The sequence below is a fragment of the Ipomoea nil genome, unplaced genomic scaffold (genome assembly GCF_001879475.1).
Source record: "Ipomoea nil cultivar Tokyo-kokei standard unplaced genomic scaffold, Asagao_1.1 scaffold0302, whole genome shotgun sequence".
NCBI classification, from domain to species: domain Eukaryota; kingdom Viridiplantae; phylum Streptophyta; class Magnoliopsida; order Solanales; family Convolvulaceae; genus Ipomoea; species Ipomoea nil.
This window is the reverse complement of record NW_017616730.1, coordinates 974,168-998,504: the sequence shown is the minus strand read 5'-3', so window position 1 is coordinate 998,504 and position 24,337 is coordinate 974,168. Positions and strand designations below refer to the sequence as shown.

General features: G+C 37.5%; 2 protein-coding genes across 2 annotated transcripts; one reads left to right on the top strand and one right to left on the bottom strand.

Annotated features, from left to right (window-relative positions):
- The first annotated feature begins 3,039 nt into the window (after positions 1–3,039).
- LOC109158729 (protein HUA2-LIKE 2-like) lies at positions 3,040–16,169 on the top strand. The gene is made up of 16 exons (XM_019306630.1): positions 3,040–3,626; positions 6,968–7,044; positions 7,584–9,323; positions 9,520–9,940; positions 10,241–10,349; positions 10,471–10,583; positions 10,691–10,869; positions 10,976–11,498; positions 11,568–12,030; positions 12,103–12,276; positions 13,421–13,560; positions 13,643–13,719; positions 13,823–13,884; positions 14,021–14,139; positions 15,377–15,544; positions 15,897–16,169. The coding sequence occupies exons 1-16, from the start codon at positions 3,507–3,509 to the stop codon at positions 15,927–15,929; spliced, it is 4,518 nt and encodes a 1,505-aa protein (XP_019162175.1). The 5' UTR covers positions 3,040–3,506; the 3' UTR covers positions 15,930–16,169.
- A 5,865-nt stretch (positions 16,170–22,034) lies between these two features.
- LOC109160766 (adenylate isopentenyltransferase 3, chloroplastic-like) lies at positions 22,035–23,259 on the bottom strand. Its single transcript, XM_019309010.1, has one exon. The coding sequence runs from the start codon at positions 23,172–23,174 to the stop codon at positions 22,176–22,178; it is 999 nt and encodes a 332-aa protein (XP_019164555.1). The 5' UTR covers positions 23,175–23,259; the 3' UTR covers positions 22,035–22,175.
- Positions 23,260–24,337: the final 1,078 nt, after the last annotated feature.

The following is a 24,337-nucleotide window of genomic DNA, read 5'->3' as shown; positions in this document are numbered from 1 at the left end:
ACACTTACTTCTCAAACTGCCTAAATTAAATTATCACACAACTAACTAACTTGATCAACCAATACATAGGATACACATGCTAATTACCACACAAAATAACTGCCATGTGTTCCTGCAAATATTTTATGGTCTAATGACGTCTGAGTTAGACTCTCATATAAGAGGTTGTGAGTTTAAGCCTCAATGCAGGTGTTATTAGTTATTTTCGTTTCAGTAGGTGCATTAAAAAAAAAAAAAACTAAAATTGATAAGAATCCTTTGCTTTTCTTTTGTACGACTTAAGATCCAATGTACACTTGCTAAGATAGCAATTTGCACTATCAATCATGTATCTACATATTCAATAAAAGGGTGATTAATCAACTAATCTAAAATAAGTTTATAAGTTTATAAGTCATGCTTTGTTTGTTGTTGCTTTGAATAATGCTAAATTATCATATCAATACTCACTATTAAGGACAAAAAAAGAGATTTTGTTTGTGCATATTGGGTTTCGGTTGTTATACTGTGCACCATGGTCCGAAAACGGCATCGTTTCTTTAAGTAAAATGAAACTAAATAATTTGTCTCGCATATTGTGCACATATTATTAAATGAATATGTAGTTGAATTAAAATAATATTTTTGTTGGGTTGAAATTAAACTACAGTATATATAAAATATAACTGAATAACATGACTCACATATTGAATGTATATTGTCAAATAAAATTGTAGTTGAATTGAAATGACACATTAATTTTGCTGAAATGAACAACAATATGTATAAAAAGAAACTAAATAACATGTCTCACATATTGATTGTATATTGTCAAATTAAATTGTAGTTACATGGAAATGAAACTTTGGTTGTGTTGTAATGAAATTACAGTGTATATAACATGAAACTGAATAAAAGTTTCACATATTTCGGTGTATATTATCCAATGAAACTATAGTTGAATTAGAATTATAATTGAGTTAATACCCAAAATCGTCCTCGACTATAGTGGTTTTTCTCAATTTCGTCCTAAACGACTTTGGTGACCTAATATCGTCCCAGACTTTTGTGTTTCGCTCAATTTAGTCCTCCATTTGTTATTCCGTCAAATTGGTGTTAAATAAAGGGACAATTCAATAATGTCAATATTGATCTCTCTTTACTTTCAACTTGTGAAGTGCGAAATTCCTCTTTCTTGTACAAATTACACCCAGAATTACTCCCGGACCTGCAAATCAAATTTTATATTCGCAGTTTTAGGAGTAATTCGTAAAAAAAAAAAAAAAAAAAGGATTTTGCAGTTCACATGTCTATGAGTAAAGAGATGCCAATATTAAAATTACTGAATTGTCTATTTATTTAACACCAAATGGACAGAATAACAAATGAGGGACTAAATTGAGCAAAAACACAAAAGTCTGGGACTAAATTGAGCGAAACACAAAAGTCTAGGACGATATTAGGTCACCAAAGTCGTTTAGGATGAAATTGAGAAAAACCACTATAGTCGATGACGATTTTGGGTATTAACTCAATTATAATTTAATGGTGTTGTAATGAGACTACAATGTGTATATAAAATGAACTTCAATAACAGGTCTAACTATTGTATGTATAATGTCAAATACAACTGTAGTTGAAACAAAATGAAATTGTAGTTGTAATGAAATGAAACTACAATGTATATAAAATGAAGTTAATATGTTATATAAACAGAATCAATTACGCGGAATAAGTGCCAAAGGAAACGACACTGTTTTGGACCATGGTCGAAGTACGCAAATTATACTGTGCAACCGAATGCACCATGCGCATGGTGCATTCGGTCCAAAACGACGTCGTTTTAGTTAAAAAACGCGCGTCCCACTTAAAGAAGAAATCAGGTTCGATTCCCGGCAATATCATTTTTATATATCCATAAATTCATAACTATATATCCACAAATTCATAATTATATATCCATAGTGAATGAATGAAGTAAAAATCCACAACTATATATCCATATTGAATGAATGAAGTAAAAATCCACAATGAATGAACTAAATATCCACAATGATTGAACTAAATATCCACAATGATTAAACTAAATATCCAGAAATTCATAACTATATATCCAGAAATTCATAACTATATATCCACAGTGAATGAATGAAGTAAATATCTACAATGAATGAACTAAATATCCACAATGAATGAACTAAATATCCACAATAAATGAACTAAATATCAAGAAATTCATAACTATATATCCACAATAATGCTATTGCCGAGAATCGAACTTGAATTTTTTTTAAGTAGGACGCGCGTTTTTAGTCAAAACGACGTCGTTTTGCATCGTATGCACCATGCGCATGGTGCATTCGGTTCCACATAGGCATGACCACGGTTCCGGTTCCGAAAATGGTCAAATCGGAACCGGAACCTTATATTAAGGTTCCGGTTCCGGTTCAAGAACTGCCAGTTCCGGTTAGAACCGGCGGTTCTAATCGGAATTTCTATCCTTTATTTATTTATTTTTAATTATGTTATATATGTTACACGTGGCCCAGTAGGCCACAAGGCCAGTGGCCTACTGACCTTTGGCAAGTTTTTAATGTTTTTTTTTTAGATTTCACGGTTTGGAACCGGAACCGACGGTTCCGGTTCCAAGATTATAGGAACCTTAACCGGAACCTATAAGGTTCCGGTTAAGAATCGGAACCGGAACCGTACAGACGATTCCGGTTCAATTCCGGTTCGAACCGTAACCGTGGTCACCTCTAGTTCCACAGCATAATTATTGGTCGAAGTAAAAGTAGCTAGTGGGTTTGATATGGGCCGTAAGACCCGTTAAAGCACAACAGGCCTGGACTTCCTAAAAGGTTCAAGGAAACTATTGGGCCATATTATTTTGTCGTATTTCATGAAGGCCCACAGTAAAATACGGCCCAATAATAATCCGGATTTTCAGGGGCACAGAGTTATGGCAGCAAGTTGTAACGTATAGTATAAGTTGGTAAGTCACGTGTTGCGGCGCGGTATGTAAGAGTCCGCCCACCGCGCACGTTAGCCTACTCATCTCTAACCTAGACAACGCCCCGCGCACTTTAGCACGCGCTCTCTCTCTCTCTCTTTACTCAATTCATATCTGTTTTTGGTTGTATGTGTGTGAATGGGCTGCGTCCGTAAGTCTTTCCCCCACTCTCACCCCCCGTCCCGTCCGCTCTGTAAAAGTAGGGTTAGGGTTTTAAGCGCAACCGCTCATCAATATGCTACTCTCCTTTAGCTGTTTGCCTTAATTTTAGGGGTTTTTCTTGGTTTGAATTTCAATTACTTGCCGTTTTTCCGTGTTTAAAGATCTATCAATGCCTGGGGGGTTTTACGCCAATTCTTCAGCTGGAAACCTTAGGACACTCGAAGCTGTTTGGTTTTTGTTCCCAAAGAAGTGGGCACTCTCGGTGGGAATTCATCGGGGAGCCTCTTGAAGTTGTTGTTTAGGCCGTGCATGCCTTTCACTTGATTGATTGCTTTGGTATTTCTGTGTTTCTATGGCTCCAAGGAGAAAAGGTGCCAGTAAAGCTGCTGCGGCGGCTGCCGCTCGGCGGCAGTGGAAGATAGGGGATCTCGTTCTTGCTAAGGTCAAAGGATTTCCGGCCTGGCCTGCTACGGTATGTGAACACTTCATCTCTGATAACCTTTGCTTTCGTTCTAGTTGAACTGTATTTAGTGATATGCTCTCTGAACTCAACTACTCACTAGTGTATAATCATTGTTATATCTGGCTGCTGCTTTACTTTTCTCCCCATTTTATGTCACCATGGATCTGATGCTATTAGCAACTTTTGTGTGTGTGTGGATATACTGCATGCCCAAATTAGTACTTTGTCCGTAGAGGGGAAAACCTAAAACGTTTTAAACTTTAAGGATTTGGAGTTAGGGCAAGTGCTTTAACAATAGTACATGACTGAATTGTATTTGAAGGAAGTGAGTTCAAGACAAAAAAGGTACATAGTTTGTGTGGTTTCTCCCCAACTAATTTTGTTGGACATATTGCATGCTTGAATTAGTACTTTGTTCATAGAAAGGGAAACCTAAAAAGTTTTGAACTTTTAAGGAGTTAGGAGTTAGTGCAGGTGTTTTAGCAATAGTACATGACTGAATTGCATTTGAAGGAATTGGGTTCAAGACAAAAAAAAAAGTACATAGTTTGTTTGGTTTTCCCCAACTAAGGACATACTGCATGCTCAAATTAGTTTTTTGTTTGACGGAAACCTAAAAAGCTTTTACTTTAAGGAGTTAGGAGTTTGTTCAACTGTTATAGCATAATACATGACTGAATCATACTTGTAGGAATTTAGTTCAAGACAATAAAAGCTACATAGTTTTTGCAGTTCTCCCCAACTTGAGAATATAAAGGGTTTGATGAGTTATGAATGATATCATGATACCATTGTGTTGTTAATTGAAATATGGTCCTCAATTCAATGCTCAGAATATCAATATAATTAAATGAACTTCATAACAACTTGTTTTGATTGTTCGATTATTACTTAATTACTAAGACATTTTTTTTTGTTTGGGATAAGTTTTACTTGACTCCAATATTTCAGGAAATGAAAATCAAATCCAAACTTCAATGTTAAAGCTCTGTTTTAATTTTTCCTCCCTTTTTTAAGTAGCCACAGTTCATATTATTATTTCCCCTCAATGGATGAAATTAGGAACTGCAAATGTCTTCCTAACACAAGTGTACAACTGTATGGCCAAGTAAGAGAAAATGAATGATGCTGAAAGGCTTTAGTTAAGTGATTAATTACAAAAAAGAAAAAGAAAAAAGAAGCTTCCTTTTGCTAGTCAATAATTTGCACCTCTTTTATTACTTTTTATTTAAATCAAGAAGTTCTTTGCTTTCCCATTGGGCTTCTGAGTTCTGACATATGTAAATATTATTGGTTCTGGTATATGTAACATACTGTTGGTTCAGGTTCTTGCTAGACATTATAAAACACTTAACAGAAGTTGATGTGCCATAAATTTGTGTTTTTTAGTTTTTTTTTTCCTTGGACTTTGCAGCCTTCCTGAAGTGAAGGAGTACTCTATTTCTTTAGATACCATCAACACCCCTCTCCACCCTCCCCCCTCCTAAAATCCCATATCTCATTAACATACACCAAACACCTCAAGTCTTTGCCTCAAAATTGAAATGTTGAGGGAGCTGAATGTATATATTTCTTCTATGTTTGACAAGTTTACTGTTGGTTCAGGTTCGTGCTACACATTGTAAAACACTTAACAGAAGTTGATGGTGTTCCATAAATTTGTGTGTTTTTTTCCCTTGGACTTTGCAGCCTTCCTGAAGTGAAAGAGTACTCTTTCTTGAGATACCATCAACACCCCTCTCCACCCTCCTTCCTCCTAAAATCCCATATCTCATAAACATACACCAAACACCTCAAGTCTTTGCCTCCCAAAAAATTGAAATGTTGAGGGAGCTGAATGTATATATTTCTTCTATGTTTGACAAGTTTACTGTTGGTTCAGGTTCGTGCTTCACATTGTAAAACACTTAACAGAAGTTGATGATGTTCCATAACTTTGTGTGTTTTTTTTCCCTTGGACTTTGCAGCCTTCCTGAAGTGAAAGAGTACTCTATTTCTTGAGATACCATCAACACCCCTCTCCACCCTCCCCCCTCCTAAAATCCCATATCTCATTAACATACACCAAACACCTCAAGTCTTTGCCTTCCAAAAAATTGAAATGTTGAGGGGGCTGAATGTATATATTTCTTCTATGTTTGACAAGTTCACTGTTGGTTCAGGTTCTTGCTACACATTGTGAAACACTTAAACACTTAACCGAAGTTGATGTGCCATAAATTTGTGTTTTGTAGTTTTTTTTTTTCCTTGAACTTTGCAGCCTTCCTGAAGTGAAAGAGTACTCTATTTCTTTAGATACCATCAACACCCCTCTCCCCCTCCTAAAATCCCATATCTCAAAACAAACATCAAACACCGCAAGTCTTTGCCTCTCAGAAAATTGAAATGTTGAGGGAGCTGAATGTATATATTTCTTCTATGTTTGGCAAGTTTACTGTTGGGTCAGGTTCTTGCTATACATTGTAAAACACTTAACAGAAGTTGATGTTCCATAAATTTGTGCTTTTTAGTGTTTTTTTTTTTTTTTTTTCCTTGGACTTTGCAGCCTTCCTGAAGTGAAAGAGTACTCTATTTCTTGAGATACCATCTACACCCCCCCCCCCCCCCCCCCCCCCTCCTAAACCCCATATCTCAAAACAAACAATAAACACCCCAAGTCTTTGCCTCTCAGAAAATTGAAATGTTGAGGGAGCTGAATGTATATATTTCTTCTCTGTTTGACAAGTTTCAGTGGGTAACTCTTTTTTGGTATGTACTTGTGGCTATCGTGTATGGTTTGGGATTTGTGTGCCTTAAGGTTACAGTATTTTGACACTTAAGCAATTTTTAGGCTAATTGGGCCCCTCACTATACCCTCTTTCACTCTTTTAACTTTTATATTGGCTTCAGTGAATTGGATCAATCTTTATACACCTTAAAAGTACTGCAAGTCACTTCTCAGCTTGCATTGTTTTGTCAGTAACATTGAATGCAACCTACTTTCTTTGAGACAGATATATCACTTAGAAAGATCTTCAAGGTATTGACTTGCAATTAAATTTAATCATTCATAATTTTATCATTTAAAGTTCTCCAAATAATAAAAAAAGGTATTATTTAATTTGATAATGTAAAAAATAGGTCTAAACATATTAATGTTGGATTCCTAATGGATTTAAATGCTTTTATAAAAAGCATGCTTCATATTAATAAACTATGGTGCATTTAGTGAGTACTTAAATTTTTATGCTTTCATTATGGTTTGCTGTACACCATTTTCTCTTTCACTTATTTTATTCCATTCCTATATCTGTGAATAGCATAACTAACTAAAAGAGAGCATAATTGTTCTTGTTGGTGGTGGATGGCAGGTAAGTGAGCCTGAGAAGTGGGGTTATCCTCCTGACTGGAAGAAGGTGCTTGTCTACTTTTTTGGAACCCAACAAATGTGAGTATTGCATGTCACTTTAGTTCTGTTCTTATATGTTCCTTGTGGTTATATGCATATTTTCTCTTTAAACCTGCTTTCTGAGCTACTATACATCCTTTTTACCTTCGTCTTACAATTGAATTATTTAATTTGTGAGCATGCTAATTCTAGTACATTTAAGACTATGCACACAATAATAGTATTTTTTTTCCCAGAAATTTAACCATTATTGCCTTATGGGTTAAAATGCATTACTAATGACCTTTATGATATGATTTCCAAGGCATGTAAATTTTTCATGTTTGTATTACCTTGTTGAAGTATATGAACTCTACCTTAGCAAAGAAAGTTTTGAGCTTTGGCATTTTATGGGAAATGTATGCAATCAATTTATGATAGAGCCATTCACATTTTACTTTCTCCAGTCAAGTAAGTGATTAGGCACTCCTTTTGATCTTGTGATGTCTAAGCATTCACCATCTTTTTTTGTTTTTTGTTTTTGTTTTTTTTCCCTGTTGATTCTTACTTCGTTTCCGATGTCTTCCCCTTTTATACAGAGCTTTTTGCAACCCTTCTGATGTAGAGGCTTTCACAGAAGAGAAGAAAGAATCTCTCCTCGGAAAACGCCATGGAAAAGGTGCAGATTTTGTTCGTGCTGTGCGTGAGATAATTGATTGCTATGAGAAATTGAAAAATGAGTCAACTAACAATGAACTGAACTATGAAGTACCCACAGCAACACTTGATTCTTGTCAAAAAGTGAAACATGCTGCTGCAGATACAAGTGGTTGGAACTATTCAACAGAAACTGGTCTGGCTGGAGTGGTAGAAGAAATTTCATGTGATGAACAAGTACCGTCAAAAGAGTCTAGTGGCATGGTGGAAGTTATGCCTGCTACAAAGACATATTCTTCAAGAAGGAAACTGAACTCTTTGAGACCACGTAACTGTGCCACACAGAAAAGAGGTCCTAGTACTTTGAAGGATGGCATTTTGAGGAGGAGTAAAAGGACTAGGAAGTTATTTGATGATTCTGACAAGCATGAGGTAGCTTCGCCTACTTTTCTTTCAAATGGTAGCATTGAAGAGAATGATTCTGAAATTGTAACAGCTGATTCTGATACCTCAAGCTTCAATGAAGGCAGCAGTGTGGAATCTGGTTGCAAACTTGAGCCTAGGTCCCCTGAGCATTGTGAAGGCGAGGTAGAATTTAGCCAAAAGCTTGATTTCCATGGTAGTGCTGTAATACTTAAGAAGAAGAGGAAGCCACATAGGAAAAGATTACCTAGTGATTCAACTGAGGATACAGCTGCTCCTGTCAAAGAAATAGATTCTGAAATGAACGTGGATATATCTGGGCAAAGCTTGCCGAATGATGTTGAAAAGCCAACTGAAAGAGTTGTGAAGGATATGAAGGAAGATGGTGATGAGCACTTGCCGATTTTCAAAAGAGCGAGAGTTCGCATGGGTATGCCATCACCCGTGTTGGAGGAACTTGATACATCAATAGAAGAGGATAAAAGAACAGAAGTCTGTAATAGCACTGCAGAACAGGGTACTGGGTCATTGCATGGGGGGGATAGTTCTTTTGCTCCAAACTCCTCCCCACTGAATAAAGACCCAGTTAAAATGGAGCAATTATGCAATAGAAAATTTGGTGGTTCGCTTACTGGTGAATCTGCTTTACCTCCATCTAAACGCCTTCACCGTGCCTTGCAGGCCATGTCAGCTAACACTTCTGAAGATGATAAAAAAAGTCTTGGGGGGCTATCAAAAATAAATACATCCCTTGCTGAATGTTCTTCTGTGGGCTATTGCTATGAGACATCAGATAGTCAAAAAGTAGAGAATGAATCTGGAATGGGGAAAGCGGAGATGCTTCTCAGAAATGTTTCTATAGAAGATGCCTCTCAGTTCTCAACAGCAACAGCCACTGCTGTGTCAATGGACAATCCTGAAATCAAGTCACCTAATACAGGGGAGATACAAGCCAAAGTGGAATCACCTAATGTAGGTGTTGAGGAACAGGTCTTAGTAAACCATAGTGATAATTCATCAACTCCTCTTGCAGCTTTCAATGACAATGACGAAGTTGATGTTCATTCATCAAAACCTTCTGGAGAGCCGGCTTGTGAACTTCATCAAATGTGCTCAGATTTTGTTGGAGGGGATAAAATTTCCACAAATTCACCCAAAATAGATGGCATTGTTCATGTGCATACTTTGGAGGTTAAATGTGATGAGACTAACAATTTGTGTCAACATTCACTGGATGAGAGTAAACAAGACAATGAAATGTAAGTTATGTTGATTAGTTGATTATCTTTTCATCAAAGCTGTAGTTCATTGTCTGAATAGGTGTTGACCCTTTTTCTTTTTGTACATTTTTCCCTGTCCTTGATTGGGATGGTTGCTTTTTACTGATCCATTACCCACTGGCCTTATTCTGGCTTGTTTTGTCTCCAATAACATGAATCTCATGTTTTATCTCAGATCCAATGCTGAAGAGGGTTTTGGATTGACATTGAAGGATTCATGTGCTTTATCTCCACCCGAAAAGATTATGAGTTCTTCACAGCAAGAACTGCATCAGTCTTGTTCAAGTTCTGTATCTGATGATCATTTGGGTGAAAAGCCTGTCTCAATTACCTTGTCGTCGTCATCTCTCACTGATGGGTTGGATTCAAACGCCCGGGCATCACCACCGAATACTTCAATATGCAACATGTCTAAGTCAGATGATTTTGTCCTTGATAAACCGAAGTTTGCAGACAAAATGAGCAGCAAAAGAGAAGCTAGTGCTGCTCTAGCTTATTTTGAATCCATTTTGGGAGCATTGACACGGACCAAGGAAAGCATTGGTCGAGCAACACGTGTTGCTATAGACTGTGCTAAATTTGGTGTTGCTACTAAGGTGAGTGACATGCAAATTTTCTTGAAAATATATTTTGTAGTTGGTCATCTGGAGAACTTCTTTATGATTATGAAAGCCCCCTTCCATGGGCTTGAAGCATCGAAAAGCTTAAAATAACATAAATGCTTCAAATTTGTGGTGTGCATTTGATGTTCAGCCTTGCCGGAAATAGCCTTGTTTCTGTGTGCATTAAGACCCTGCAATAAATTGATTTCTTATAAATCCGGTTCTGTCTTTGTATTATGGCCTCTTTATGATGATGATGTTTTTTCTTCTTTCTTGTTCCTTAAATCAATGTAGGTGGTGGAAATTCTTTCCTCTAATTTGGAATGTGAGTCCAGTTTACATAGAAGAGTGGATTTATTTTTTCTAGTTGATTCTATCGTTCAGTGTTCAAGGGGTTTGAAAGGTATGGCTATTGACTTCCGGTTTTGCTAGGTTCTCTGGATGGTGTGTCATACACATTTCTCCAATCTATGTTCTATATATCTTTTTATGTGTGTATGTATTGAGATTTTATAAAATTTCAGGTGATATTGGTGCTATATATCCTTTAGCAATCCAAACAGTATTGCCGCGTATGTTAGCAGCTGCTGCTCCACCTGGAAGTTCTTCCCTGGAAAACCAGAGACAGTGCTTGAAAGTATTAATAATAATAATTTTTGTGTATTTGGATTTATTCATCTTGCTACTTTTCTGCATTCAGTGCAATGGACATAGACTAGATTTTTAACTTGATTTGTTGAACAGGTTTTGAAGGTCTGGCAGGAGAGGAGGATTCTTCCAGAATCAGTTATTCGCTCTCGTATTACAGAGCTGGAGTCCTTTTCTTCTAGCGGTGTATACTCTCGACGGTCTTTAAGAACAGAGAGATCTTTTGATGACCCAATTAGAGAAATGGAGGGTATGATGGTTGATGAATATGGAAGGTATTAGATTTTATTTGAATATGTTCTATGTATTGTTCCCAGTGGAATAAGGTAGCTTTGTTTTATATAATTTTGGATGTCATCATTGACCTTTATCTTTTTCCAGCAATTCAAGTATTCAGCTTCCTGGTTTTTGTATGCCTCCAATGCTAAAGGATGAAGATGCAATTGACTCTGATGGAGAGGGTTTTGAGGCTGTTACTCCTGAACATACTGCTGCAAAATCTGAAGAACAGGGAAATGTCATCCCAAGTACTGAGAAGCATACACATATATTGGAAGATGTGGATGGTGAACTTGAAATGGAGGATGTGGCTCCTGTATGTGAAGCTGAAATCCCTGCCATAAGTAATGGTCCTGGAATAGACACTGGGCTGGCTTCAGATAATCCATTTGTAAATCATTTTGGAGCACACATTCACCCTCCATTTCCAGTAGATTTACCGGTAACACCTCCTCCTTTGCCAGCATCCTCACCTCCTCCACCTCCCCCTCCACCTCCGTCTATGCCTCCGCCTCCACCTCCTTCTGTGCCTCCACCTCCTCCACCCCCTCCACCGTCCTCTCTTCCTGCTCCTGTTTCATCTGGCTCAATATCTGTGGATTCAAAGTTGTCTTCAAGTTCAGAGGTACATTTCAACACTTCTCTCTGTTGATGATTTGGTGTAGAATGGTCTTTGTATATAATCTTTGATCAGTGTGTTGGAGTGCAGATTGTGAAAGACAACGTGGAAGAATCGATCCTGCCGCAATCTATTAATGCAAGAGCTGAATCGAGAATTCCAGATGGTATTCAGCATCATGCCCCTGATAGGAGAGGAATACAAAATCATGTGCCAGTGCAGAAACCTGATTCTCGTAATTCACATGCATTCAGTAGTGAATCTGTCCATCATCCATCCGCTTGGGGGTCCAATGACATGCCACCTCCTGAGGATTCTTTCAAGAAGAACTTTCGGTTGCGCCCACCTCACCCTGCTCCATCAAACCAGTTCTCCTATGTGCAGTCCGAAGTGCAAGCAACGAGGAATGTCCCACATCCTTCTTATCCAAACAGATTTCATATGCACAATGCAGATAACGTTGATCTCTACAGAGAACGTAATGATTTCCCGCATCGTGATGTTGGAGAGTACTGGAGGACATCAGCTCTGCCTTCTGGTAAAATTCACAACTAAATCATATTCTATTTGTGTTATTTTGATCGAGATTTAATGGCTATTTTCCTCTCAGGCCCATGCTACCAAGACAGCAGCAGAGGCCCTTATGCAGCTGGTCCATATACTTGTCCTCGTCAAAGGTCATATCGCGATCACAGATGGGCTCACCCTTCTCGACCTATGAACTATAGAGATTTCTTGCCTCACCGAACACCCCCCGAAGGTCCCCTCCCAGTAACAAGTAGAGGTATGATAATCTTCCTTAATCGAGAATATATTCTTGACATACAACCATTAGAAAGTGGGTATCGTTTGATTGTTTTCTTGATATTTCTGTGATGTTAAATGACAAATAACATAGTAACATATGCTTCATCCGTAACTATATACTTGTCCCGTTTACTGTAGATACTACGAGGATTGGAAACTCTACTGTGTACCAATGATGTGCTTGAATTTAAATTTCAGGTTCTAAATATTGGCGACCGAGATGAGTTGTTTCAGCGCTACTGCTTCTGCTTCTGTTCTGTTCTGTTATTGAGTTTGCGGTTGTATATATATGCAGTGGTAGAGTAGAGAGATCTATCTAAGCCATGAAGTTGATAGAGCTGTAACATATTAGGCAGCTGACATTTTTGTATATGTACTCTGTTTTCTTGTTTTTTTTTTTGGGAACATTTATGTACTCTACTAGTCTCAAGGATAGAAGTATGGCATTAGTTTTGTCAGAGGTCTGCTTGGCCTTGTAACTGTTCACAAGTTTTGCTGCCCTTCAGGCTTCAGCTAAATCTCTGGGATAACAATTAAGGCTGAAATATCCCATTCTCTCTCTCTCTCTTAGTCAAAATAAACGTTTTCACCTTAATTGCTAGCCCCACTTACCCTAAATTCTGCATAAAGTTATTTATTTGATACATAAAGTTTTCAACTTTTTTAATTAATTAATTACTTGACAAAAGGGGTGTTTGATAAATAGCTGATAGTTGATTGAGAATGAGTTTCATTAGTTGATAAACATTAGCTGATTTTTGATAAATTAGCTGTTAGTTGATTATTAAATACATGTAAAATAATTTTTTTCAAAAAGTTAATCGAAATATTGAATTTTAGCATTTTAGAATAATAAATTATTATAAAAAAATAAATAAATAAATAAATAAATAAATAAATAAATATATATATATATATATATATATATATATATATAAAATGGTCAAATAAGTTAAGTTAATTATTATGTTATTAAACGATCAAATAAACCCAAAATTGATTGGTAAATTAATTATTTTATTCTTTCGTTTTGTGTGAGTAAAAGAATGGTGTTTGCGTGATCTGTCAAAGTAGTTGACAATTAAGGAGATAGGTGGCGACGACACAGTTTTAGCCATAAGGAGTAAAGACAGACCCACCCCCACGCATACGGTTTTGCTCCGCCTCTTATCGGCCGCGCAGCCGCCGGGAAAACATGGGCGCTTCCCTATCCGCCGGCGATTCCCCTCCACACAAGTCGATTCACGAATTCACTGTCAAGGTACCGTATTTCTCCCACTTTGCATACAGTTGTTTGTTAGGAATTTGAATCCCAATCCTCTTTCTGTTCTTCGAATTTGCAGGATTGCAAACGTAATGATGTGGACCTCAGCATTTACAAGGGCAAAGTGCTTCTCGTCGTCAATGTTGCTTCCAGATGGTTCTCTCTCTCTTTCTCTCACTTGGTTTTTGTTTTTGTTTTTGGTTTTTCGCCCTTTTTTTGAGCTAGGTTTGATGAGGTAATGGTTTCTGTGGTTTACCAGTGGGCTCACAAACGCTAACTACACGCAGCTGACTGAGTTGTACAGCAAATATAAGGATAAAGGTGATTTATTCTTAGATGCCATCAATTTGGTTTTCTTTTCATTTTAAGGTTATAGTGTATGAGTTTGGAACTGTTTTTTAAGTATGAAGCTATAAGAGCTTTATTACCACATGCCTGACTTGAATTTCCCTATCAGGATTTGAAATCTTAGGTTTCCCCTGCAATCAATTCCTGAAGCAAGAGCCAGGGACAAGTGAGGAAGCACAAGACTTTGCTTGCACTAGGTTCAAAGCTGAATATCCCATCTTCCAAAAAGTAGTGTTTCTCGTGCCTTTGGCCCTTTGCTTTTGTCCGAGGCCATGCCCTTTAACGTGGCCATCAGTTATTCACGCTTTATTTCCTGTTTGCGTGTCATTTATTTTAAACATATGGGGAGAGAACAAACAAGAAAAAAATACCGACTAGAAAATCTTGCAACAACTAAATCTGTAAAAAGCCTGTTAGTAATGCCCTCAGGATGGTTATCTAAAAGATGGAGACCATAAGGAAGATGGTCATGGTGTGTTGCCATTAAATCTGTACACTCGTTTGTTGCTCAGAGGACGTACGGGACATTGTAGACCCAATCACTTTTCAAAATATCCGGATTCCTTAGCCATTGACAACCTTTTATTCTCATGACAGCCACCAAAGAGTCAAATGTTTGCCTGTCACTTTAAATCAGATAAAAAGTTCTGTTTTTTTATTTGTCTTATTGTAGTATTTGGCTTGATGAAGTATAAGTAGGAATGCTTAGGCAGCTGTGATGGTTGTAGAAATTAAGGGATTTGTCCAAACCATTTAGCTAAGAATAAATCACTTATATAATATCCTCTTGGCTTTATAATTTTCCTCTTGCAACTAATAGATGTAATGGAATGAAAGCAAGATGTATATTTTGATTAACTGGTGTCAGAGACTTGAATTGTTATTGTGCATCTATTGGAGTTGGCTTTGGAATTTTTATTTTATTTTTCTTGGTGATAAGTTTTAGTAATTCTAGTCAAAGGAATTACCATCAATGGAGATGATTATAAGTAGTTTATTTGTCATTCTCTGGTGTTCTGATAGTTTGCGGACTTGGGGTTTCCTGGTTGTGTTTGTGTGTTTTGCATGCCTAATAAAAAGGAATTCCCTTCTATAGAAATAAACATAAAGATTTTGTAGGAGGTTTTCTAGGTCCTGACAGTTAGTTGGCTTGTTTATTTCCCAGTTCTGCTTCATTTCTATATGTGTGCATGTTGATACATTCCCAATGCTTTTTACTAATATCTAAAGAAATTGTGTCAACCGATAATGTCACAAGTTGCTAAAGCGTGAACACATTCCAACCCCTATCATTGCTCCTGAGCTGTTGATTCCTTTATAATTGGGCCCTTATCGTTTCACCACATGATATGGAAGAATCAAGAATTTATTTGCAGTAATATTGTATGTGCATGATAAGATATTAGCAGGCCCCGTTGCAATTTCACAATAATTGTTGACGAAGTTATGGTGAATTCTTGATCAGGTGAAAGTTAACGGTCCAGATGCAGCACCAGTCTACAAGTTCCTTAAATCAAGTAAAGGTGGCTTTTGTGGTTCCAGCATCAAGTGGAACTTCACCAAGTTCTTAGTTGACAAAGAAGGGATCGTTATTAAGCGTTTTGGCAGCAATACTCCACCATCTGCAATTGAGGTATCTTGCTTTCTCTTTGCTTCATGTTTTAGTGGATTGATGCCCCATACATTCTGTAGATTCATATGCCCAAGTTTTTGAGGTCCCCTTCCTCCCATCATTCCAAAATTGACTTGAAAAATTGGGTAAATGCAATGAATGAAAGCCTTTAAAGGATATTCCAAAGACTAACTTCAACTTTATTGTCAAATCAAAGTATCAAACTGATTGATATTATCTGCAATTGAGCTGGAGTAACATAAGGTTGGACCCAATGTGCAAGCTAGAACTATTCGGAGTCTCTTACAAATTAAAACTCCATAATAGTTCGGCTGACATTATATTAAACTTTCTGCTGGCACTCTTCTTTCAGGAAGATATCCGAAAGGCATTAGGAGAGGAGTGAGAGGCTTTACACAATCTTTATGCTGAAAAGAACGGTCATACTTATACTAAGAGTGAAGGGTCTAGCAGATGAGTTAAGTTCTTCTAAATGTTTATATTCTATGCTTTGTTTTGGCACTTGAAGTGAATCTGTGATTAACCTATCTATTATTATCATATTCCACCATGTAATATACTAATTATGACCATGTGTTATATGCTAATGCTTGTTCAATATAAATTAATTAGATTTTGAAATGAATGTATTCCTCCGACACAACAATTGCACATAATTGAGTTGGCACGAGCTGATTTTCTGGAAACATCAAGGTAGGGTTGGCATGGCAAGGAGACAAAACCATGCAAATGAAACTCTTTCATTTGTGTTCCATAGTAACAGTGTAAGATAAGATAATGCAGTGATGTTGGAAGTTGGAACTCAATAATATGATTTGATGTCGGGCCACCACATACTTGATCTCTATTTCACCTAATATCTTCTACAGCCCCTCATAGTACAGGCACTATATAATAACTGAATCCTCACTTTCAAACCCATAAACTTGCTCTTCAATACCAAAACCAAACCCCCATTCTTCACCATTCTTCTTCTTCATACAAGCATGTCAGCTTCTTCTTTGTCATCAATAAGGAGTTGGAAACTCCGGTCAAGGCGTGGCTGCTCGAAGCAACTCCGGGAGCAAAGGGCAAGGCTCTACATCATATGGAGATGCACGGTGCTGCTACTCTGTTGGCATGATTGATACTGACTTCATACCTAGGTGCAGATAGATACTAGTGATGTTATTGTACTAATGCCTAGTTTTCAATTATAAATATTCACATGAATTTGTAGATTAGTCTATAGTTTGGTATACTGTACTATGTGAAAAACATTCAGGAGAAATTGTGTTAGTTGCAAGAAAATTGAGGTTGTTTTTTTTGGGTATACCCAGGGTTTCCACCGTCGAACACAGTGTCTAATCCCCTCGCTGAATTGTAGGGACCTCTTTTGGGTGGGACAGTTGGCCTGGAGAAAATTGAGTTGTTTGAAACACCTAAATACATACGCAGGCTGCGTTTACTTCAATTCTTCAGTTTCTCCTTCATACCCAGAGATCGAAACCCTCTTCGATCCCTTCCTACTCACCTGTTTTCTCTGGCCAGCTTCTCAACATTAGACTCTCAGGTGTTCATAATCTTAACAGACAACCTAGGAACAGTCTCTTTCATGTTATGGATCTGTGAAATGAGCTTTTGCAGTTGTGCTTATCTGTCATATTTAATCATTTCTGGTTTTACTGCATCAAAGGTAATACTTCTGATTAGCATCTTCTGCTATGAACAGGGAGGATTTGATGCAATCAGGACTGTACAAAAGCCAATAGTTTAACCCAATCAAGAACAATAGAGTTTCATGGTACAAAAGTTTACTATTTTGACCAATCATTGAAGCTCGAGTTGAATCCGGATTCATATAAAGCATATCTACAGAGAGAAAATTAGGACTATTCATCATCTTGCAAATCTAGCCTCACATGATATGCAAGTAACATATGCTAACAAAAGATCTCGAGTTTGAGTTCTAGGAGTGCAACTACTTTAAAACTCATGAAGGAGTGTTTTATCACCCTTTGAGGTCCTACTCAACACAAACATAATTAGTCTCGGTGTGTGGGTCTTAGTGTATCATGCCTCACAAACATGAACAGACAAATTAATTTAGAATTGTTTCAAATCATGCTACGTTCCTACGTATTTGCTCTTATCCTAACCTCATATATTGGTCAAGTTTTTATGAGTAATAATATAGGTGGTAGGTGTAAGATCAAATCTAATTATGGGTGATGGGTCTTGGGATTACATTTTCAGTTCTATATATACATTTTCACTAGTATTTATATAGAGAATACATTAAAATTAACTTAGCTATAAATATTGATATGAGATATATAATGTAAAAACAAGAACTTATAATTCGTAAATATACACTTCATGAATTTTCACGTCTAAGAGCAAGCTCAATAGTATGGTGTTTCTTTGTTTTGTTTTGTTTTTGTTTTTTGTTTTTTGTTTTTTTTTTTAGTTTTTTGTCAGCTACAACCGAGGGAGGGAGGGAGGGAGGGAGGGAGGGGGAGAGAGAGAGAGAGAATTTCAGATTTTTTTTTTTTAAAAAAAAAAAAGAAGAAGAAAAAGTCTACTTTAATGCGCCTAGCATGCACACGTCTACTGTACTGGGTGTGCATGTTGCAGCAAGACGCGCGAAAAATTGCTTTATTTTTTTCTTTTCTTTATCCGTGCAGACCCTACTAAAAACCAAGATTTGCAAGAAGAAAAACCAAGTAAAAATTATCTTGATGGGTGATTGTTGATGGCTAATAACTCAACTTATAGTAGAGTAATGAGATCAAAGTGAATAATAAATTTAGAAAGATGCATGAGTCGAGCATTGAAAATAGTATACTTTTTTATGTCATAATCGAATGTCATTTTAGATAAAGAATTCGTGTTATGATAGTAAAGACACTATACGAGATTGACAGGTGAGTGATGATAGCCAATAATTTCATTTATAATAAAGTAATGATATCAAAGTGAATAATAAAAGTAAAGACACTATACGAGATTGACGGGTGAGTGATGATGGCCAACAACTCCATTTATAGTAAAGTAATGATATCAAAGTGAATAATAAACTTAAAAAGATCAGACGAGTCTACGCAGTGATCAATAATAGTATACTTACTCATGTCTGAATCGAGTATTGTCACTTTAGATAAAGAATTCATGTTATGATAATAAATTAAAGACATTATAAGAGATTGATGGGTGAGTGTTGATGGCTAACAACTCCACTTATAGTAAATTAGTAATGAAATCAAAATGAATAATAAACATAGAAAGATGAATCGAAAAGTGAAAATAGTAAACTCATTTATTTAGATAAAGAATTCGTGTTATAATAGTGAATACTAAATACGTTATAAGAGACTAATGATTAACAACTCCATGCCTCCACTTATTGTAGTGAGGGGGGCTTCTTGTGCGCAGTGAGCACCGGTCTAGCCTCTGTGGTTCATGTTCAGTTGAGTCACCATGATTTACATCCTCCCAAATGCTCTGTCGGGCCGGGTGTGTGGGGCCCTTAGGGTTGGGGTTCAGCCTTTTGGAAGAATGAAATCAATGTGAATAATAAACTAAAAAAGATGAGTCAAACAATGATAACAATATACTTATTTATGTATGAATCGAATGTCATTTTGAAAATGGATCGGAGAAGGGTGTGATGTCGAAGCCAATGTTGATTTTGTAGGTGGTATGACACCCATTTGGTTACACCATGTCATGATTTGCTTTGAAATCTTTTAAAGGTCATACAAGTCGTGGACTAGTGGAAGCTATCTAGCTAGTTCAAATGCCCACTCAACCTCCACGATTAGGCTTTCCGATGCTCCATTATCATCTTTACATTTTAGTGCTCCTATAATATTTTTTAGTTGATTCCCTTTCAGTCTCCTAGTTTGAAAATAGTTAAAGACTTTGTTCCCCAACCTACATAGAATCATTAAGTTATTATCCATTTATCATGTTTTATAACGCAAATTAAATTCGAGGTCTTGCCAACACCCCCACAGTCAAGCTAAGCATGTTGTACATTATTTTTTTTAGTACGGTTTACATCTCATATGTGGTTTGCAAGTTATTACAGGAGCAAAGTTTATCTCGTGCACATCATCGAGTAGTGGCTGCAGATTTCGCTCATCATTCAAAATTAAATTAAGGTGCATATATAAAATGGATATGATATGTATCTTATTGTGCAATGACGGCCAAATATTTGACGGGAAAGAAATTAACTAAGAGATCGAGTATTAAAGGAATTGATTAGTAAGTTCAACCAATATATGCAACAAAGATGGAAAGTAGAAATTAGTCACTTTTATAATCTATAAAGAGCATAATAGCACAATACATAAATTGGTCGAGAAAGTTATCCTGCATAAGAGAGATTTGCTACAGTTTGAGAGTCTAATTAATATAATCTCTCATGTTTCTGTCACAATAATTCTTAAAGAGAAAGAGTTGGGAATGGTGTGGTCTGATATCATTTTTAGAATCAAGTCTTTTAAGGCTGGATTTATCCTTGAAAGAGACACCCTTCAAGCTGATGTGGTTGCATATAATTTTTTTTTTTCTTTTTGTTTACACATGTATTGCAAGCTTATTATTGGCATTTGGCAACTTTTGTACATTATTTTATTTTATTATATGTGTATATATTTATTAGGAAAATATATTAATTTATTATTGTGAAAGTGAGAGAATACATCATGGATGTAGGGAACGTATTGAAAAAATTGTAAATTTTGTGATGTGGAGGTAAGATCGACTTTTTGAAAGTGAATAGTCAATTTAAAAGTGATCCGGAAGGTCAAAGTACTTGCTAGGTTCCTGTACTGTAGCATTCTGTTCAATTTAGTCCCTGTACCTTAATTTTGTTCAATTTAATCCCTATACTTTAAGATTTAGAACAATTAAGGACAATACTTAACACCGTTAACTTTTTCTGTTAAGTTTGTCTACGTGGCGGGGATTTGCCATGTCAGATTGTGTGATGTGGCATAAAATAATGTAATTCAAACCAAAAGGATGTAAAAGACTCGAACCTTGAATCTTAAGTTTAATTTAAAGGATAAACTCTCTACCGCTAAGCTACACACAACATCTATTTAGGGTTAGTTAAAATTATATAATAATATTAATTATGCTTGTGAAGTACTAAAGAATAAAAAAGGAAAACGCCTTCACAATGATAAAAAAGGGAATAGAATAAAATAAAATTATATAATATTAGTTATCAGTGAAGGTCTTTTCCTTTTTTATGGCCTTCACAAGTGATAAAAAAAAAAGGAAAATAATAAAATTATATAATATTAGTTATCAGTGAATGCCTTTTCCTATTTTATTCTTTATTACTTCACAAGGATAACTAATATTATATAATTTTAACTAATTTTAAATAAGTGTTGTGTGTAGTTTAGCGGTGGAGAACTCATCCTTTAAAACAATGATTCAAGGTTTGAGTCTTTTTACATCCTTTTGGTCCGAATTACATTATTTTATGCCACATCACACAATCTGACATGGCAAATCCAACGCCACGTGGATAAACTTAACGGAAAAAGTTAACGGTGTTAAGTATTGTCCTTAATTGTTCTAAATTTTAAAGTACAGGGATTAAATTGAATAAAATTAAAGTACAGGGACTAAATTGAACAAAATGCTACAGTACAGGGACTCGGGCCTCTAGAGTTGGAGATTCAACCTTTTGAGAACAAAATTAGGAGTGTATTCGGGCAAGCGGGTACAGTGTTTGGAGTAGTGGGAGCGTTCAAATGCTCCAAATTAAATGCCCTAAAAATGTCGAAAGTGCATAACGAATCATGCATTAAAACTACATACCTTACCTTTATGCTCAATTGCTCGCGGAATCGATCATGGCGTACGGAGAAATGAAAAGACATGAGCTTCTTCATTCGATCTGGCGCATCAATTGCAGAACGAAAGTGATTGAAAAGCGTAGTGGTCATAACATTTCAATGAATGATAGATTTTATTCCGATCCGATTATCTATCTTTTTCTGGGAATAGTTGACTATCTGGGCAGATTTTCGCCATCAAATTATGATTTTAGGTGTGAGAGAGATTGATCGATCGAGCAGTTGTGTCGCCCAATCGCGTGGAGTTTCCAGGTGAATTTTATCAGAAACTTCTGTCATGATCATCAGTGCTTGACCCCATTCCCCTTCTTCCTAGTGATACTTCTGTAGCAGCAAATTAAAAGACAGATTCCATGGATATACACTCAGCACCATTCCTGTTCCAGACTTTATACTCTCTGTCTGTTGTGTATCTAACTGGAAAATGATAAGCGTTGAACGGAATTCTCTTCAAAAACGTAAATGTGATCTTCTTTACTTTCTTCGATTATTTTTTATTGGTGTTCTAATTTAACCTTATCCGTAGTTAAAATGGACATTGGAGAACCCAGAGAAATTATTATGTATTGATTATGCTTAGCTTTTTGTTTAATGGTGGAAATTATATATGAACATTACATAGTGTGTTACAGCAGGTTATTGAATTATGCTTAATTTGATTGATGATCAAAGTGTGTACTGATAAATTCTGTCTCATCTTGGGATTTAACTGGACTCAAATTAAGAAGGCTAATAAGCCGCTCCCTGATTAATTTGATTTTATGGATCTAGTGAATTGCGGCTGCGGCGACGGTGGCTCGGGCGGCGGCAGGCGGGATGAGAAGGTTGTTGGCGGTGAAAAACAAGGAGCCAGAGCTAGCATGGCTGTGCAAGAATCTGTTGAGGATGGCGGTGCCGGGCGCCACCACGAGATTCTCCCACGCTTGATCCGCTTCACTGCCGCCGCGCTTAAGGAACGCCTCCGTGGCGTCCAGGCGGTGTATCTTCCACCCCTTGACGTGCTTCAGTCGCTTGATTTTCTCTAGCTGCCGGCACGCTAGTGTTCTGGTGTTCTTCTTCACGTCGTTAATGGCGTCTTCCAGTAGCCTCGCGCGGTGTTCCTCGTCGGATTCAATGCGGAAGTACCGGTCTAATTCCTGCATACCAATTGCTCGACGTAATCCCTTAGAGTAATCCCTGCTCGCCGGATTAAACATGCCTCTCGCCTCCTCAATCATCCCCTTCTCCACCATCCGATCAACCCGCTCCGACACGAACGAATGCAGAACCGGCAGCGCAACGTCGACGCAGATAAAACACCAATCGTACTTCGACTTCATCTTGGAATCCTCGTCTTCAACGAGCGCCTCAATGAACGAATTCGACCCGCCGGCGATCATCGGGAGCCTCCCGCGTCCGGCAATCGACTTGATGCAGCGCGACGCCGCGTTGCAGAAATTCTTCGCCGTGAAATCCTTCTCGGGGTCGATTATCCCTAGCAGATGGTGCGGTACGCCGCCGGCTTCCTCGTCGGTGACCTTGTTAGTGAGCACGTCAAATCCCTGGTACACCTGCATTTTGTCCGCGTTCACTATCTCCGCCGAGAATCGGGTTGCGAGGTCGACGGAGAGTCTCGACTTTCCGGCGCCGGTCGCCCCCATCACCACCACAACCTTCTCCTTCTGCGGGCGGTGCAGAATTTTCAGGTCAATCCCGCCGCCATTGGGCATGTGCAGCAAAGGCAATTTTTGTTTGCACATAAATGTCGGCGCAAATCTCATACTCATAATGTTTCACTCAATTTATATATTTCACGACAAATGGACACATAAAATTGCAAAGAATGGGAAGTGTTCTCTTTGAGGTGAATATATTTGTGTGACCAAATGAGAAGAGTTGGGGAATTTATAGTTGCAAAAAGAGTATATGTGTCCATCGATCACTATATACCGGTCAACGAACTTCAATTTGCATCTTTATATATTGGCCACAATACACAATCCCATTAAAAAGAAAAAGTAACTATATGGAGTGTATTGAGCATCATATTACACATATTGTATTATTTTAGAGATATGAAATCACAAAGTTTGAATCAATAATATTTTATAAAATTACTATATGGACTAATTTTATACTAATAGTTATTGTTATCAATTTACATAGAGTTGACGGGTTGGAGGGCTTCTCAAGTTGTTCACCTATCACTAATTTTTTAGACGAATTAGGTTGGGGTTTCCTCAATCCGGCCCGAAGGATATCCGGGTTGACCCGTGTAACTCACGGGCCAACTCGTACTCCACCCTCAAATTTATCTAAATTTAATTTGTGTACTAGGGATTCGTATTACTATTTTTTTTTTTAGTACTATTGACTTTGTTACAATGTAGTATATGTTCATACATACTTTCTCAATCTATTGAAGCACAAAGAATCAATGCCCCCAATGGGGTTCGAACATGTGCCCTCCCATATGTTCATACATACTTTCCCGACCATGTTGTTGCCTCTGGATTACGAGGTTGTTGGCTTGTTGCAGTCGCCCTATACTTTTCCCAAGGGGTGTCTTTCACCAGGCAAAATTGCACCCATTCACATGTTAGCAAGCTGTTAGTTCTTTAGTAACTGATAGGGATATACCCCCGGTAAGCCAACCATACGGTCGGGACCGACCGTCCTTCAGATAAGACGGTCGGGTCTCCCGCCTCACGTCCCCTCGAGCCAGTCGTCAGCCAGTGTGATCGCCCGACCGACTGTCCTGCCCGAGGGATCCGACTTGATCGAGCCCTTCGCTGTGGCCAAAGCCGTAGGGAAACCAGTTGACTATCGCCACCCGACCGACCGAGACCGGGCGCACCGCTGGCCAGAGACCCTGACAGGCCTCAGACTTTAGCCGCCGCGTGGTGGCCTACTACCTGGCTCCGTCCGCAGTCGGTGCATGCCCGCCACG